This window comes from Melospiza georgiana, chromosome 5 (assembly GCF_028018845.1).
Source record: "Melospiza georgiana isolate bMelGeo1 chromosome 5, bMelGeo1.pri, whole genome shotgun sequence".
Classification (NCBI taxonomy): domain Eukaryota; kingdom Metazoa; phylum Chordata; class Aves; order Passeriformes; family Passerellidae; genus Melospiza; species Melospiza georgiana.
The window spans coordinates 37,093,200-37,111,899 of record NC_080434.1 but is presented as its reverse complement, the minus strand read 5'-3'; the positions used below and the strand labels follow the sequence as shown (position 1 = coordinate 37,111,899).

Here is an 18,700-nt window from a genome sequence, read left to right as displayed (position 1 = left end):
CTCTTCCCCAATAGAGCAGAGTTTTCCGAAGTTAATTCTCTCAAGACCCCTGGTTTAAAAGCAGAGAATATTGAATCAGTTCAATAACTGATGTTATCGAACAGGAGCAAAAATTGTAGTGTCCCACACATGTTGGTATCTCCAAAACCCTGGAAATTGTGTAGGATTCATTCAGGAGCTACATAATTACACTTTTCAGCAAGATGCAATCGTTGCTGGTGGTAACCAACAACATGGAATTACAAGTGGAATATGATAGCCATTGTCAATTGTGTTGGACAAGGTTACAATTCCCTTACTTACAGGACAAAGTTCTCATCTCCCCAGATGACAAAAAAAAAAAATCTCACATTGGACAGGGCACATTTCAAGCCCTGTTACTTTTCACCAAGCACTTAGAAATGTCAAGCTAGAGCAATGTCATTTGGCTTAGCATTGGTAAAAATTTATCAAATCCCTGGTTTGCAAAACACAAAAAGAAGTGTTGCTAATTCGTTCAAGGTAGGTTTTACTGAACCTAAAATCCACAGATTGTGACAGCTTTTCTCTCCCAAAACCATCAAATGACCTGGAGCACACATCTATATTAAGATCTTGATAGCTATCACATGGAAATTAATGTTTCTGGCTACATTTAGTATATTGTGAAATATCTGCCTGTGTTTTTATTGTGCACAACAACAACAACTCCAACTGTGCCTCTTCTACATTCCTTTATAACCGTTTTATATGCTCAGTGGGGGACCAGAAAAAGAATTTAGTTAATCATTAAGCTTTTTCTTTCTAAAAGCAAGCCATTCTGACTGTCCCAATTAATCAACGTCTCAGGAAGTTGCAAAGGAAATTTAATGCACTGTTTCTGTTTCAGAATCCTTTATTCCAAACACCAGCCTTCTGGTTTTCAAATGAAGAAATACACACACAGATACTTGCTGGAATCATAATAAAATTGATTTTGGAGTGGTGGTGAAAGGTATATTTCAGCCTACTAAGAACAATTCTTTCATTCCAATGCAACTTTCTGAAATGAAAATTAAAAAAAAATATATATGAGTAAACTGAATATCTTATCAGGGGATTGCCACCTAAACATGATTAAGTATTTATGAACCACTGAATTTCACACCCTTCCATGTGCAGGTGAAGTTGGAGCCTCAGAAAGGTGGACCTGTCACCACCAACCTGCTCTCTAGCATTCCAGAAGGATTTCCTGGTTGCTATTCCCAGTATAAACAGAAACCTGCATCTGCTACGGGATCTACTACTGAAATTCCACCAAATCCCAGATATAGTAGCTTACTTTAAGCAAGGCACACAGGTCCCTGTGTGGACATCAAGTTCCTACATAAGTCAGACAAAACAGCCAATTTTTGTCTTTTTAAACTATGCCACAACAGAAAGCCTCTAAATTAATATTCATTTATTTGTAATTATATGAGAAGGGAGCAGTGTATTTGTTTACAAATTGCATTCTGGAGTTTGACTTCTCAGCCCAGGCTCCCACAAAACTGCTCCCCATCAAGCTGCCCTGCAGCAAAATTTATCCCCAGTTCTTGTCCTTGGAGCACTGTGCTACCACCATTGCCTTCTATTCCTTTTCACAGAGCTCCAGCCATGTAAAGTGCCCAACTATAGGCTGCACAATGTCTTGGTTTCTTTATTTCCTTGGCAAGGGCCAAGCTTTTTGTTAGATGTTTAGTGTTTACCCCGTGTCACTTTCAATGTAGATTTTAATTCCCACAAATAGGCGGTCCTTCTCGTGTACTCAGGGCCTTATTTTCTGCTTGGTTCTACCAATGTAAATTAAGAGCAATTTAACTAAATAAAAGAGAGTTACAGCAAAGGAAAATTAGCATAACTCAAAGGAAAGCCAGTCCACTGTTTAGTAATAATTTCTTTCATATACTCCAGATTCTCATGCTCATATATCCATTAGAGAGCCAAAGCTGTAATAACAATGTTATATTTTCACAGGGAAAAAAAAAAGGTAGCATTTTCTCACTCACACAAAGGGGCTTTTTTTTTTTTTTTAAGAAAAGGGAATGTAGTTGGACGGCATTTATTTTTCTATTGGTATAGTGGTAGCCACAATTAATAATCATAATATTAGGGTGTATTTTTAGAAGAGACTGGTTGCACATGTGAGACCTCATGGCATCAGAAAAGCACACTCATTTTTATGGCACTAAATGTCAGAAGGTAAGACTGTCTCCCTCCATGAGTTCTGAGCAGTTTGACTGTTGTAAATTGTATTTCCACAGGTGTTTTAAAAACAGATACACGTGGGATGATCAAGGAAGGACAAAAAGAATACCTAGAAGACAAAAGACCAAATTAGCCCTGATTTGGATGAAGCTAAGTTACACCATTAGGAGTATGACTTTGCAATTAGATTTTTAATATCCTAGTTTTTATGAAAAACAACTGTGATATTTCAACTTAATGACTGCAAATTGAAAAAAAATATATCCAAAATTAAATTTATTTGCCTAGTGTGAAGTCTCATGTACCATTTTTCTTCCATGCTCACTGGGAAGAACACCTTGGAGATTTCCAGCCACACTACCACCATGATTCACAAGGCCAGGATCTTAGGGCCCTCTAAAGAAATTGCTTTAAATAGGGAAATCCCTAAAGATTTTGCTTTAAATAGGGAAAAAAGGCCTTGCTTCTCCTCAGCCTCGCCCTGATGGATGGTGTTGCTCATGGGTGGAACAGCTCTGACAGACTTGGAACAGCCACCATGTCTGGTGGCAGTGATTTATTCCTGCAAGCAGCTTCAAAGTTCACACATGACATCTCCAGATAGCAGTGACCAGTTAATTTCTAGAACAATAAATAACAAATGCTAAGAAGAAGAACTGGGCTTTGCCCAGATTTAGAGTCTGTGGGACTTGCTATTCCTTAACACATTCCTGTCCTGTGGTGAGGCCTGGCTTCCACCAGGCAGAGCTGGGCGCCTCCTTCTTGGAGGTCATTTATTTGTACATGGGTGTCTTCAGTATATACACCTCATGTTTACACACAGATATCATAAAGCATGGCAATAAATAAATTATCACAGTGATAAATCCCCTGGGGGTCCAGGAGACACAAAGGGGCCTGTGAGAGGAGCGCTGGTTGTGAGCAGAGGCAGCCACGTGCTTCCAAGGCCTCTCAGTCCAATTTTTAGAAGCTACTCCAGGCAGCGGATGGGGATTTTTCTATTAGCAGATAAGAACTGAAGGTTGGACAGCAGGACATAAATCCCTGAAGATCCATTATTTTTCATTTGTTACAGAAACCTAAAAGGAGGGCTTAGCTCCAGCCTCTGGCATCCTACTGAGGAGTATTGAATTCATTCAACTCCTTTCCTAGGCTGTAAAATGTATCCAAATAAACACATCATACAATGCAGTTGTCTTCCTCCCCTCTTACCCGTCCCTCACACACAAACTCAAAACAGTGCTGAGGAGAAAGAATTAAAAAAAAAACAACAAACCAACACAATAAGAGACACCTTTATCAGCCTCAGCCATCTGTGTTCCTTTAGTCTGATCCAAGCGTTTTGGCAGCTTGCTCCTACCCCATATCATCCTGCCCTGCAAGAAAAAGTCCCCTCCCTCTTCCTCCCCTCTCTGCTGCCGCAGGCCAGGCAATGCTCTGAGTTTTTTTAATTCCAGGACTTGAAATAACAAGGTATTGGTCCATATGTTTAATTAATTACGATCTCAACACAAACACTTAACCTCGTTGAAGGAACTGCAACCCCACTTGGTAGCTTGGCCCAAAAAACAAACAGATGTCAAAAAACCCTGCACAAATTTCAGTGCTGACCATAGGAATTATCTGGAGTTTAGAAACGTATAGGTAGAAATGAAATAAAACAGGCTAATTCCTGAAAAGTTTAAAATGCAGGAGCTAAGGGCACTGCTAAAGGAAGAAAACAGTGGTAAGAAATTCACCACCGCCATAAATTAGTTTCCCGACAATCTGACATGACCCTACTGGGGTTAAAAATCTGGATTTTCATTAATGTGCTCACTGGAATCATAAAGGCTCAAATTCTTTCCTCAAAGCAAGCAGGCATAAAAACATTTATAAGGCAACTTTCAAAGGCACTAGAATCATGCTCAGGAAAAAAAAAAAAAGTCATTTAAATACACTCAGAACTGCAGGTCTCAAAAGATTAGGAGTACAATCAACTACTGAGTTTGCCTTCTGTTTCTAAACAGCTTTGTAATAGAACATGTCTTCAATATTTCAGGAAGCATGACACTTTGATAGATTAAAAAGAAATGCTGTATTGAAAAGAATAAAGAATGAAAATGGGGAAAACACCAGGAACCTTGAAGTGTAATATTATAGAATAAAACCCCTATGGAAAATTCAAGCTTTAAACACATATACTACAGATGTGCAGCACAGCTCTGGCATCTTATTTATTCCTCTGAACTACTTCAGGAGAATTCTCTTAATTTATCAAAAATGATCCAGAAAGGAGTTGACATGAAAAGCACTCAGCCCAGCTCTCTCCAAGGAACAATTTCTCCCCTAATACACTTGGAGGGAAATAGAATCACTTATTTCCCCATGCACAGTGCCCATGGCAAACATACCCCTCCAGCTTAAAGTAGTGTTTTCTGTCCTAATGTACATAGTGTCCTGGGATGGGAACTTGGAGTTTTTTCCTCTCCCCAAATGCTTCAGGATGCTGCAGATCAAGTTCTTGTTTTGAAAGCCAATTAGCACTGAATTACACAGAGCCACACAATCTAGTGTTGGATGCTACTTCAATTAATTTGGTACAAGTAGGATATAAATTCTGTTCTTAGCCTAGCAAGAGGACTACACATCTGAGTAGGTGAAACATCATATACATGTTCTTGGAACTAATAGTCTTCTCCTAGATTGGCCCAAAAAACAAACTGATGTCAAAAAACCCACAAAACTTTCAGTGCTGAAAAGTGTGGGTTATTATAAACTACATGTTTGCCTTAAAACCCAAAGAGGACTAGGTATGGAGCACTTGGTTAAAACCTTACATTAATGTTCTTATTTCTGCTTTAGACAAAGAAAACATCTTGAAAAGGCTTCAGAAGCATTAAAATTCAAAATACCTCCAGAGAAATCCTTGAGGAAAAAAATTAAATGATTTTATAACCAAAACTAACACTCGTTGGCATAACTCACTGGGTTGAAAGGAGTCTTTTGTTTATTTCTGCTTAAGCAGCAGATGAAAACCTTGCACGGGCAGCAGTATCAGGGCAGAGTTATGGCCCAGCCCAGAGCAGCTCCACAGGTGACACGTGGCAGAAAGGCCCTGGCAAGATGGCACAGCCTGCTCCCAAAGGCAGGACACACCTAGAGAGAGCACAGGAATGAGCTGTGAGCTCCAAAAGCAGCTGCTGTCCTAACCCAGCTCATAAAACCCCTCTTGCTTCCCATCAGCAACAGAGACAGCCAAGCTCTGTGCTCTTAAGATGCCCCATAAAAGAGAGATCCAACTGAAGGCCCGGAAAGGAGTCAGAAGTAACTTGTAAAACACAAAGGCTCCAGCCCATCCGTTTTATCAGTGCCATTCATAAACAATTTAATAAGAAGGAGATGACACAAGGGCTGGAGCACCTCTTGTGTCAGGTCAGGCTGACAGAGCTGGGTTGTTCAGCCTGGAGAAGAGCCCAGGGAGACTTCAGAGCACCTAACGGGTCTACAAGAGAGCTGGAGAGGGACTATTCACAAGGCTCAATATATGGCACATCACAAACCTATTCCCACTCATTTCACTTAAACATCCATGAGGAAAACCCTGTCTTCATGTTTCAGCTCTATTAGAGAATCCAAACCAGCTTCACAGGGCTCTTGGGAGTCATAATATCCTCATAGGGGCACTGCAGGGAACCCAAACTTGCCCTTTGGGACAGAGTGAAGAGGACGAGAAGGTAGAAGAGCAAAGATGCTCTTTGGAGAGGAGCATCTGCAACAAGATGCTGTTCTCCAAAAGAAGAAGCATCTTCTTCCACCTGTCTGAGCCTCAGAGCTGCTGAATGCCTTTCTGTCTGTAGCTCTGGATGGCTCCATTAATTGCAGCAGAACCCTTGCACAATCATTTAAGACCAAGATCACTTACTAAGGATGTGTCAACACAAGCCACCTACCATCAGCATGCATGTGTGATGGCTACAGACACGAAATGCTGAGGCAAACTCTTGTTTCCATTACATTCTGCATAGCTGTTGGCACATAAATTACCACTTCATAACAGGCCCTCTGAAATTCTTTTGCATTAACTAATGCAGCTCGATGTATTTTTACAGTGTGATCATGGCTATCAGTTTCCATCTGTTCTACTGTCCTTTTGGAATGTTTTCCCTGCGAGGAAGTAAACAAAAATAGAGCACTGTAAAAACAAACCTGCCTGACAGTCTAGACTGAGGGTCTAATTAAAAATAAGATTTATTAGAATAGAGAGAAACGTCTCAGTAAAACAAAGACAGTTTCTCTAACGTAGCTGCTATTATTCTTGGCAAAGCCCAGCAGGCTATAAATTCACTGAAACAAATCAGTATGGCACTGATGCACCATTCTGATCTGCTTTTCCAGGCTTGGGGAACATGTGAGGAAAACTCTTTGTTTCACTTCAATTTCAGCCCCCATAAATTCCTTTTTTTAAACTGGGACACGAGTGTGCTAGGGCTTGTCTCCACAGAGCAAGAAACCAAACTGAGTTACCAGCAGTGCTGCTCCCCAGTCTAGACACAGTTAAAACAAACTGTACCAGCAGAACTATGTCATACAAGGGCTTGCTTTGATATAAATTAAATGGACGCCTTGCTCCTGGAGGGGTGGGGAGTGGCAATTCAAACCTGGAGAGACTCAGAATATGGAAACTTCTGCCAGTCCAAAGGGAATGAGCATCCTTTGGTGAGGTGCAGTCTCAGAGAAACTGCACAAGAACAACAGCAAAGGTCTCAGACACCACCACCAACACAGTCCTCCCCAGTAAAACACAGGTGAGGGCTGGGGACACCAAAAGGGCAAAGCAGGCTTTGGAGACCAACTCCTGGGGCAAATGGGCAGCCACTCATTGCTTCACCTAACACATGGAAAGAGCACTGCACTCCCTCAGCCCTGGGGATATCATTTTACATGGAAAAGGACTCACTTATTAACATCTATAGAACCCAAGAAGCATTTGGAGATTTGTATGAAGAATTTAACACTTAGCAAAAATAAGCACATGAAAATTTTGCCCTGTTTTTTTGGCTATAATGTCTAGTGTTTGCACTAGAGACGCATGAAAAATAATATTTTCCATAATAAAGAATGTTGTTTTTAGAAGTCTAGTGATTTTTAACATAAAAATTATTAGGTGACCTCACATGCAAAAATGCCCAAAGGCTGCTAAAATAGCAAAGAAATGAGAAATTCTAGATATTAAGAACATGTAGCAAGGCAGATTCATTAAAGAAATTAGAGAGGATGAAAAAAGGGCCAACTTTGAACCAAACCACACAAATTGGTTTTGAATAGTTTTCCACATAAGGAACATTCATCTCCCACTCTAGTTCAAGAACAGCTTAGAGATCCTTTTTCATATCATGCAAATGACAGCAGTAACTTCAACAATTACACATTCCTTAGAACCAGCAATATCAGTTTTAGGAAGGGAAAAAAAAGTGTCTTTGGAGCTGGGACAAGGCAGCAGATTTTCATTGTTTACTCCAACATTTCATAAGCAGTTTCCTTTTTCAGGCAACAATTGATGTGCCATGTATCATTAAAGAATGAACCAATTTATAAATAGCATGAATACAAGGAGAACCTCATTGTTCTTATTTGTGCTGGTAAATATGAGACATGCCAGATAAGACTTCTCTGAAGTGGGTTTCTAATTCCCTTACTAAATGTAAAGCCTTGCATTAGCCAGCTTGGCTGGAGAAGCAGCACCTTCAGTGTCTGGACCCCTGTTCATCTCTCAGTGGGATGGTGAGGGACACCACAGCCCTGGAGCAGAACCCAGCCCAGGGATGCAGGAGTGACACAGAACCAGCACAGCCACAGGACACAGCCTGGGCTGGGACAAAAACCTCCACATCAGCTCCTCACACCATGCAATCCTAGGTTCATGGCAATGGCTGCAGTTCCTACTGAATCAAGGCAAACCCTCCTGTGATTGTCTTTCCAGGAGGCCAGGGCCATTCACCCTGCCTTTCTTCATTAAGGTCCAGATTTTAACCAAGCATTGGCTGAAATGCCCACATCTTACCTGAATAAGGCAGAAACACCTCCCCAGCTTGGAAGTCCAAGATCCCCAACAGTGTCCATCTGTCACAGCTGAGACAGCCACAACACACAGAGTGTCACCATACAATTCCAGAAGGCTTCAGCCACACACAGTAACACCACACCACTCCAGAAGGCTGCAGGCATCTGCCCCTCTTGTCCCTCAGCCCAGCCTTTCATCCCCTCCTGTTGATGCCCTGCACCTGTGTGCCCTCTGCTCCCTTTGGTGGTTGGGCAGCACCCCTGGGCTCTCGTTACCTTCAATGCTGCTCACCTGCTGCCCACAGCTGTGGCCCATCAGCCACTCCCAATCACCACAAACTCTGTGCCTACAGCAATCATGAATCAAGATGAAGCTACAAATGCAGAGCAGAAGAAAGCCCAGCATCTCAATTCACCCTGCCTGCAAATGAAGACAATCCCCCTCTTCTGAGAGGACATTAACATTCCCAGGTAAAAAGCACCAACAGGACCACTGATCTGCCTCTCCATGTATTTCCATTTTCAAATCAATACCACTACTAAATCTTTCAGTTGAAGTTTATACACCTTTCTCATGTACACCCCTCTCCTCCCTTCCTTGGGAGCTATGAACCTTTTTGAAGTCTATGAAAGATGTTGAGGAGTTCACCTCCCAAAGTGTTTCCCCCTCCCAACTGGCACAGATGATACATAAATCCCTATAAATTGTATACACAGGGCCACAACTTCCTTCAAGGAAGCCACCCACTGAAGGGTTAAACACACAAATTGCAGATCCTGTCTAATTCCTCTTAATCCCTGGTTACACAGCACAGAAGATGAAGTATTGTCCCTGGGTTCCTATTATTGCTGCCAGACACAAAGCAGGGTACACCACAGGCCACCCAAAATATCCCACAGCATGCAGCGCTTGTCTGGGGAGGCAGGGCTGAGGGGAGCCATGAGGTGTGCAAGGGATGCCAGCAGGCATCAGCCATTCTATATCAAATATAAAATCATGGTGGTGAAACCCTCAGCCCTGCCCAAAAGGTTAAAAGAGGATTTATGTTGGAAAGCCACGAGAAAGGAGTTTAGCAGTTGCTGGTTTTCCACCAGCAGAAACACTTAAAAAGGTTTGGAATGGCAAACTGAAGGGACCCCTTTAAGACACCTACATTATTCTTTTTCACATGAGATCAAGAGTGATGATTGTATTAACCTAATGATTAATACAACAGGGAGAAAAGCTGAGACTGATCACCAAACACATTCACACAATATCAAATCATCTGGTCTGTCACTGTAGATTACAAATAGGATAAAAACCCAAAATAAAATTTAAAAACAACCTTTCAGATTCAACAACTACCATCCAAAATTACACCATCTAGCTGTAAAATACACTGGAAGAAGCACTTGAGTTTCCTTTAGAATCTCAAATATTTGGTATTTGAAGAAAGCTTTACTTCACTACTTGCATTTTCCTGACACACACCCCACCACCACTGTTCTTTCCATATAGTAACAACAAACACGGAAACATACACAAGATAAAAAGCTAGTGATGAAAACACAAACCACAAATTGTAAACAAACATTTTGCTTCCTAAACTTTTGTTGTTACTTTACTGAAAATAACAGAACTGTTCAGTTTCAAGGCACATCAGCTGCTCTGGGTTCAGCAAGGATTCGCCACAGTCCTGCCACTGCAAAGTTCTGCCCTTGGACACTCTGGTCACAAAGTTCCTACAAGGGATGAATGAGAAATATTGAAAAGATACTTTCTTCTTCAGTTAGGGCACTAGGTGGATCTTTTCCATGTATTTGATATTATTTTAGAAGGTAAATAAATTAGTGACAGAATTTAGGAGGGGGAGAATCACACCACTTCCAAGGACAAGGATTAATTCATTTCTCGAGCAAGTGGTTTCATGCAAGCCTGCTCCTCTTTTGTACTGCCAGACAAAGCCGAGCCACTGCTTCAAAACTGTAAACATCTCTATTTCACACCAGGTACCTGTCACCCAGACCCACTGCTGCAGTCTGTATCAGACAAAAGATCCATTAACTTCCTTACTCCTGCTGCTCTCCGTGCCAATCTCACTCAGCGCGTTTAGCACTGGGCAGCTCCCCGTGCTCAGTGGTTCTCTCACATGCCACACTGCAATTAAGATGATTTCTGGCATCAGGGCAGAGAGCATGGCAGGCAATGAAGAATAATCATGTAGATATTGTTAAGACTATCCTATTACTATTTTTCTCTTTTCTTTAACCATACCAAGACACAAAACCCAACACTCTTCATAAGAGAAGAAAGAAAATACACAATACTCATGTTTTTTTCCCCACAAAAAAAAAAAAAAATCCAAACCAAAACCAACAAACAAAATCAAATAGAAAAAAAATATATATGAATATATGAAAAAAAGTTGTGTTGCTTATTCAGCACCCATTGACAGTCAGCTTGCACACAGAATGCCACTGTAGCAGTTCTTGTGCTGGACAGCAAAAGCCTCCCAGAGAAATCCCATCAGTTAAGAGGAAGACTGCATATGGTTGTGTTTTTGAAAGTTGAAAGCTGATTATAATTTATAATACATTTACAAAGAAGCACAGTAAGCTAATTACATTTGGGAGAAGGCACATTTTAGAGGCTATAAAGATACAACCAGTAATAGGAAATTCTAACTCCCAATTATGCCTCTCAGTGCTCTTTACAGAATAAAACATTTGCTTGTGATTTCAGAAGTGGTTTGCATTCAACAATGTAAAACTTGTTTGAAGTTTCAATGGTTGTTCTGTTCCCTGCTCAGCAAATACTCATGTTAAATGCTTTTACAACACGTAAGAATATTGCAGCCATGGGGTTGGGTCTCCTATGAGTCCTTCCCCAGCCAAGAAACTCTTTGCTCAAACTCAGAGCTGAAGGGTCGTGATCCAAATGCCCAATGGCAAAGGCCGGACCCTCAGAACAACTGTCCACCAAGACAAAATGTGACACAATCGTAAGGAAAAAAATTATAAAGGTGTCTCTTTTAGGAATTGTTAGCAGGGGTACAAAGCCCTACACAACAGGAATATTCTCATAAAAATAGCATGGATTACTTAACCAGCAGCACTGCTAAAACAGGTCTTTTTCCAATACTCTACTGTTGGTCAACACATGACCATCAGTAGCACATTGCACACACAGCAGGATGGGATCACATCTCTGAGATGGAGCAGTGCTCAAAATCCCTGACAATCACTTCAGAGAGGATATGTCACTGCCAGATGGGAGAGCAACATCACACACAGATCATACTTAACCTGCAGAAGAAACAACAAAAGCAGCTATGAAGAGAAAAAAATCCACAGCTGTCAAGTAAGAATTGGAAATACCACTTTTGCTAAGATCAAACAAAAAAAAAAACCCAAACCTGCAAACCACCACAGTATCAAAACTAACACTTAATTCCCAGGAGGAAGTGTGGCTGGGGGATCGGTGGGGCTGTGCAGCACTGAGGGGCATGTTCAGCCAGAGAGGGAAAGGGTTAAACCACTACACACTACCACCATCCATCCTCTCCTGGCTGGCCCACTCAGCAGGGCCAGCCCCAAATTCCCAGGAATGCCAAGTCAAAGGCCATGGTGAAGTGCAGAAGGCAGCTCCAGGAGATGCTGCAACTTCAAGCAAACACAAGACTCATTCTCACACCTGGCTTCTCAGCATTACCACACAAGACAGCAGGAGCAGAGTGAATGATCAGCTCTGTGACTGAAAACAGAGCAAATAAAACACTTGTACTTCACAGATGATGTTCCAAACCTGGTTTCCACCCATTGCTTTTCAAGCTAGTCAGGCAGAAAACCTTTAAAGACCCTTCAGTCAAGGCTTTGTGATAAGGGAAGTTTCCAAATAAAATGTTACACTTTCACCACCTGTCACATCCAGGAAGAGAAACAAAACCATTTTCATACTCATCAGTGAGTTAAGTAGAAAAGTAACCAAAATTGGAGGTGTGTGAGGAGACCTGTCATTGGAGGGACTCAGCCAGGCAGGGATGGCAAGAACTTCCATGACATGAGCTGCTCAGAGCCCATGCTCATGCCCAACACTGACACCACAACTTCAATGAAAACCCAACCATAATCCTGGAATTACCCAGGAGCAACAAGACAAATAATTACTGCATAAACCTTTACCTCTGCTCGCTGCGTGCGGGGCAGAAGAGACGACTTCTCAATGGCATAAACATCCACCAGGTAGAGGCGTGCTCCCTGCTCCCTGTCCAGGATGGCAGCGGTCTGGATGACGCCGGTGTGGCGCCCAATGGTGAAGAGGCGCCCCAGGCTCCTGTCCTCGCAGCGAACAGACACAATGTAATATTCCACCTGCGCCTCTGCGCCCCGCGGGCTCGCCGCCTCCAGGGAGATCACATTCGTCCCGATGGGCTCGCCCTCCTTCAGGATGGTGATGTATTTGGGCTGAGTGAAAACAGGCCCGTCAACCCCCTGCAGGATTATAGTCATCTCAGTGGTGGATTTTCTCCTCTCAGGGCCCAGGTCGGTGGCAGAAACTATGAGGTTGTAGATGAGCTGAGAAGGCACCAAGGCTGAGGCCAGTCTCAGATCCCCGCTGTAGCGGTCCACGATGAAGGTTTCGGTGTCTCCATTGACTATCTCATATTCCACCTCCCCGTTGGCACCCTCGTCGGGATCCGCAGCGATAATGGTGGTCAGGATGGAGCCGATCACCACCGAGGGGTCGGCTGCGAGGGCGTTCTGCGACACGAACACGGGCACGTTGTCGTTCTGATCCGTCACCAGGATGGTCACGTTCTTGAGGGCAAAGCGCCTGGACTCCACGGGAACAGCCTGATCCGTGGCTTTGACCGTCAGCTCAAAGAGGTTGGCAAACTCCCGGTCGATCTCAGCATTGGTAAATATCGTCCCTCTCACCTCGTCGATACGGAAGTGATTCCCCCTCGGCATCTGCTGGATGATGGCATACGTTAGCTGCCCGTTAATATCCGCGTCCGGATCATGAGCAGTCACGGAAATGACAGAGCTGCCCACAGGAAGGTTCTCAACAATTGACTTAAAGATGTCTCCTGGAGGAAAATGAGGAGGGTTATCGTTGAAATCCCTGACGTGTATGACCACTGACATGGTAGAGGATCGCGGAGGCCTCCCTTGGTCTTTTGCCGTTATGTTCAGCTTATACAGAGATTGTGTCTCAAAGTCCAATTTCTTGGCAAGGAAAATACTCCCGGTGTTGGGACTGATGCTAAAGGTCCCGTGATTGTTTGTGCCTGTAATGCTGTAGTGGAGGTCAGCGTTGTCACCTGAATCAGAATCAGTGGCAGTGATAGATGACACAAGCTCACCAACCCTCATATTTTCCAAGACATCCACTAACAGGGTTGATTTAGGGAAGGAAGGGCTGTTGTCATTTTCATCCAACACATCAATGCTCAACATGCAAGTTGAACTTAGGGCAACAGCTCCGGAGTCTACTGCTTGGATGACAAGGGAATACGATGCAGTAGCCTCGTAATCCAGTCTGCCTACTAAGGTCACTTGGCCTGTGCTGCTGTCTATTACAAACTGATTTTCTTCATTTCCCTTGATTACAGAATACTGAATCAACCCATTGACCCCTTCATCAACATCTGAGGCAGAAACTCGCAGCACCTGTGTCAGATTTGCTGCCAATTCTGATATAGTGGCTTGGTAAAGATCTTTCAAAAACTTGGGTGCGTTATCATTGATGTCTTTCATGTAGATCTGTACAGTTGCCTGATCTTTCAGAGGCTTTGGCAACCCCTGATCTGTGGCTATTACTGTAAGGCTAAACACTGCAGCTCCCCTCTGCCTCATGAGAGCTTCTCTATCAAACTGATGAGCACTCCTGATTTCCCCAGTTATTGTGTTCAGCTCAAAATCTGGCTGCATATGCTCAAATGAATACCTGACCTCACCGTTCGGTCCGAAGTCTTTATCTACAGCATTTATTTTACCCACGTACGACCCACCTCTCTGTTCCTCTTCAAAATAAAACACATAGTTGGTACTGTTGAACAGGGGCCTGTTATCATTTACATCCTCCAGAATCACAGTAACATTCACAGTAGCATTGAGTGGTTCTACTGCTCTATCAGAGGCAACGACCAGTAAAACATATCTTTCCTGAAGCTCACGGTCCAGTTCACTTTTTATATACAGCTGGCCATCTGGGAATATGCCAAAGGCATCCCCAGCATTTCCTTCAATTATACTGTAAGCGATTTCACCGTTCACTCCCGAGTCTTTGTCAGAAGCCTGTACCTTAAAGAACCTGGAATTCACAGGCTCTGACTCCAAAATAGTAATTTCATACGAAAGCTGGTCAAACACAGGCGGGTTATCATTTACATCATGGACAGAGACAGTCAGGATAAAGGAGGAGGACAGCTGAGGCACCCCCATATCCGAGGCCAGGATTTCAACCTGGTAAGACCCAGCATTTATGTCAAGCGGCCCCGTTAAGCTTATAGCACCAGTTTGCTCATTGATTGAGAACAAGCCCTTTGGGTTTTGCTTAAGGCTGTAAAGGACCATACCATTAACACCTTCATCAGGATCAAGAGCTTTGGCCTGGAATATGGTATGCCCAGCTTTCCAGTTCTCGACAACATTTACACTTTCCACCACTTGAATGAAGTGTGGGGAATTGTCATTTAAGTCTTTGACAGTTATATTGACCACGGCATCGCCAGTTATCGCCCCGCCCCTGGCAACCACCTTCAGCTGGTAAAATGCCTGCTCCTCCCTGTCAATGATACTGGCTGTGGTGATCTGCCCCGTCACCCTGTGGATGGCAAACACGCCCCTCTGGTCACCCGTGGTAATCAGGTAACTGATGTTGGTGTTGAGGTCCATGGTGGAAGCAAAGACAGTACCCACGTGGTAACCCAGGGCAACGTTTTCAAAGACAACAAAACTGTATGTGCCCTGGCTGAAAACAGGAGGGTTGTCCTGTGTGTCCAAGACAGTGATGGTGACAATGGCTTGGTTCTGAGACTGAAGATGGCCACCATCAGTGGCCACGATCTGCAACTGGTAAGCAGTTTTCTCCTCCCTGTCCAGGGCTATTTTTGTTGTGATGACTCCTGTCTGCCCATGGACCTGAAACCTGGAGGTATCTCCAGCTGAGATGCTGTACTTGACTGTTCCATTGGGGCCCAGATCGGGGTCCGTGGCAGACACGGTGGTCACATAGGTTCCAGCTGGCTCGTTTTCCTGGATATGGGCAAAATACTGAATGGGGTAAAACACGGGGCTATTGTCATTCACATCCAGGATGGTCACGTTAACTTGGGCCACCGAAGAAAGGGGAGGAGAGCCCAAATCAGTGGCCAAGACCTGCAAGGAGAAGTGAGACTGCTCCTCCCGGTCCAGCTGTGAGACGGTGCTGAGCTTGCCTGAAACCGGGTCCAGACGAAACATCTGGCGAGGGGTCACAGAGGAGGGGCCAACTGCTGCCAGCACCGGCTCGGCTTCCTGCAGGGAGAAGCGGACAGTCCCATTGTCCCCCAGGTCCCCATCAGTGGCACTCAGGACAAGCAGCTCAGTTCCTGACGGGGAGTTTTCAGCCAGGGCCACCTGGTAACCCTCAGGCTGACCGAAGCGAGGCTTGTTGTCATTGACATCCAGGACGGTCACCACCAGCTGCGCGTAGGAGAACTTGGGCTGCACACCCTGGTCACGGGCGCTGATGTTGAGCACCACCTGAGAAGCAGTCTCCCGGTCCAGCCTGCTGGAGCTGGACGTGCCCTCGGGGACGGCCGTGGTGACCAGCCCGCTGTGCTCGCTGATACAGAACCAGCCCAGCTCGTTGCCCGAGACGATGCTGTATTTGAGGTTGGCATTGAGGCCCGAGTCCCGGTCTGTGGCGCTGAGGCCTCGCACGTAGCTGCCCGCGGGCACGTCCTCGCTGATGTTCACGCTGTACACCGACTGCCCGAAGACGGGTGGGTGGTCGTTGATGTCGTTCACAAAGATCACCAGGCTGGCCACCGAGGAGCGGCTCACGGGAGCTGCCACCGCTCCCTCGGGGGAGAAGACAGAAGTGGGGGAGCCTGGAGGTGGCGGTGGGGCCCCGTAGTTATCCGCCACCGCCACGGTAAGGTTGTAGGCCGGGATGCGCTCCCGGTCCAGAGCGGCCGCCACCTTGATGAGGCTGAGGTTGGGTACCTTGCTGCTGTGCACCTCGAAGTGCCGCTGCTCGTTTCCTGCCAGGATGGACACGGAGATGTTCCCGTTGGCCGCCGGAGAGTCGGCATCGCTCACCGTCAGCAGGGCCACCACCGTGCCGGGGGCCGCGTTCTCATCCACGGAGGCGAACCGGGAGGTGGCCGGGAAGTAGCGGAACTTCACCCGGGGCTCGTTGTCGTTGACGTCGAGCAGGCGGATGAGGGCCTCGGCCCGGCCGCTCAGTGCCGGCACACCGCGGTCCATGGCCTGCACGGTCAGCGAGTACTGCTGCCGCACCTCGTAGTCCAGGCGCTCGCGGATGCGGATCACCCCGCTCTCGGGGTCCACCTCGAACGGGAGGCTGCCAGCCCCGTCCCCAGCACCGCTGCCATCGCCTCCTTCCAGGCGGTAGCGGATGTCAGCGTTGGTGCCCTCGTCGGCATCGGCCGCGGTCACCTGGAGAACGCTGGCCCCGACGGGCGCGTCCTCAGGCACTCGAGCCTGGTAAAGCGTCTGGCTGAAGATGGGCGGGTTGTCATTGATATCCTGGACGGTGACATTGACCTGAAGGTACCCTCGCCGACGAGGCTCGCCCTTGTCCTCCACCTGCACCAACAGCTGGTACGTGGGGGTGGCCTCCCGGTCCAGCCCTCCGCGGGAAACCAGGTGCAGGAAAGCGCCCTCACCGCTGGGGTTGAGGGTGATGTTCAGGCGGAATCGGCCCTCCTCGTTGCCGGCCACAATCCGATAGGAGCCATGGTCCACGCCATTGGTGCCACTGTCGGCGTCGGTGGCAGTGTCCAGGATGAGCTGGCGCCCGCTGCCCGTGTCTTCCTTGAAAGTCACCACGATGGAGGGGTCGGGGAAGACGGGCGCGTTGTCGTTGAGGTCGAGCACCAGGACTCGCACCTCGCTGGGGTAGGTGGGCTGGCTGGAGAGCACCACCAGGTCCACCACGTCGCTGGCCAGGCTCTCGCGGTCGATGGTGGCGCGGGTGTGCAGGGCGCCCGAGGTGGCGTTGATGGCGAAGAGCTCGTGGTGCTCGCTCAGGCGGTAGGTGAAGCCGGGCCGGGTGGCGATGGTGCCCACCCAAGTGCCGGCCGGCTGCTCCTCCAGCACTCGGAACACCTGGCGCGGCTCCGCGGCGGCGGCGCTCCCCAGCGGCGGCAGCAGCGGCAGCAGCAGCGACAGCAGCAGCGGCGGCGGCGGCCCGCGGGCGGCGGGGGGGCGGCCCATGGCGAGCCGGGGGCGCAGTGCCCCGAGGGGGCGGCCCGGCGCCGCCGCTTGCCCCGCTCCCGCTCTCGGCACCCGCGGACGCTGCGCTCCGGACGCAGAAAGCAGCGGAGCGGGCGCTCACGGGACGCTCCGGCTCCGGCTGTGCCGCCGCTGCTCCCGCCGCCGCTCCGGGGCTGGGGGGCGGCCGGGGGCGCCGCGCCGCATCGCCGCTCAGCAGCCGCAGCCGCTACCGCCGGGGCCCCCGCGGCCCGCCGCTCCCGCGCGGTGCCCGCCGCCCCGCCGGCATGCCCGGGCGCACGGCGGCAGAGCCGGTCCGCGATCCGCGAACGCCCGGACCCAACTTTGCCCGGCGCTCATGGATCCCGGCCCTCTTGACGGCCGGGCCGGCTCCCCCCACGGGCGCCCATTGGCCGCCGCGCCGCGCCGCCCCGCCCCGGCCCGCCCCCCGCACCTGAGGGGCCGCCCCGGCTGGAGCGGGACGGGCGCGGAGCGGGGCCAGCTCCCGGGAGCGGGGAGCGGGTCCCACGGGTGCTCCCGCCCGGAGCGGGCAGCGAGCCGGGAGAGCCGGGCGGAGCGGAGCGGGGCGGGCTGCCCGCGAACCGGGCACGGGGCTCCGCGCACTTCGGAGGCAGCTCTGGAGGGAACTTGCGGGTCCCGTTATCCCGGGAAGATGCGGCGCTGGCAGCGCCTCCCGCGGGCCCGCAGCGCCCTCTGCCGCTCCGCCCGGCGCGGCGGCCGGGAGCGTCACCGGGATGCCGGAGCATCCCACGGTGCACACCGAAAAGCCCAAATCCTTCCTCCATCCCAAAAAGCCTGCAAAAAACCGAGGAAGATCTGAGGAGGCAGCAAAAGTTTTAATTTTCTGCGAATTCTTCTTTAAGTACAAGCAGCGGTTGTAAACAAAGTCTATAGATGGCAATTAAAGTCCCAAAGGTAAATCTGGCAATTAAAATGACAAGGTAAATCCAGCATAAGGGATGACCAAATTACAGAGTTTATCTCTGTGAGTTAAAGAACCTGG

General features: G+C 47.5%; 1 protein-coding gene across 1 annotated transcript in view; it reads right to left on the bottom strand.

Moving 5' to 3' along the window:
* The window catches only part of FAT4 (FAT atypical cadherin 4), a 119,635-nt gene extending 101,956 nt beyond the window's left edge, over positions 1 to 17,679 (bottom strand). The window contains exon 1 of the mRNA XM_058024283.1: positions 12,412 to 17,679. Within this exon, the coding sequence (XP_057880266.1) occupies positions 12,412 to 17,679 (5,268 nt within the window). The remainder of the gene's footprint in view (positions 1 to 12,411) is intronic.
* Between the last annotated feature and the right edge of the window lie 1,021 nt (positions 17,680 to 18,700).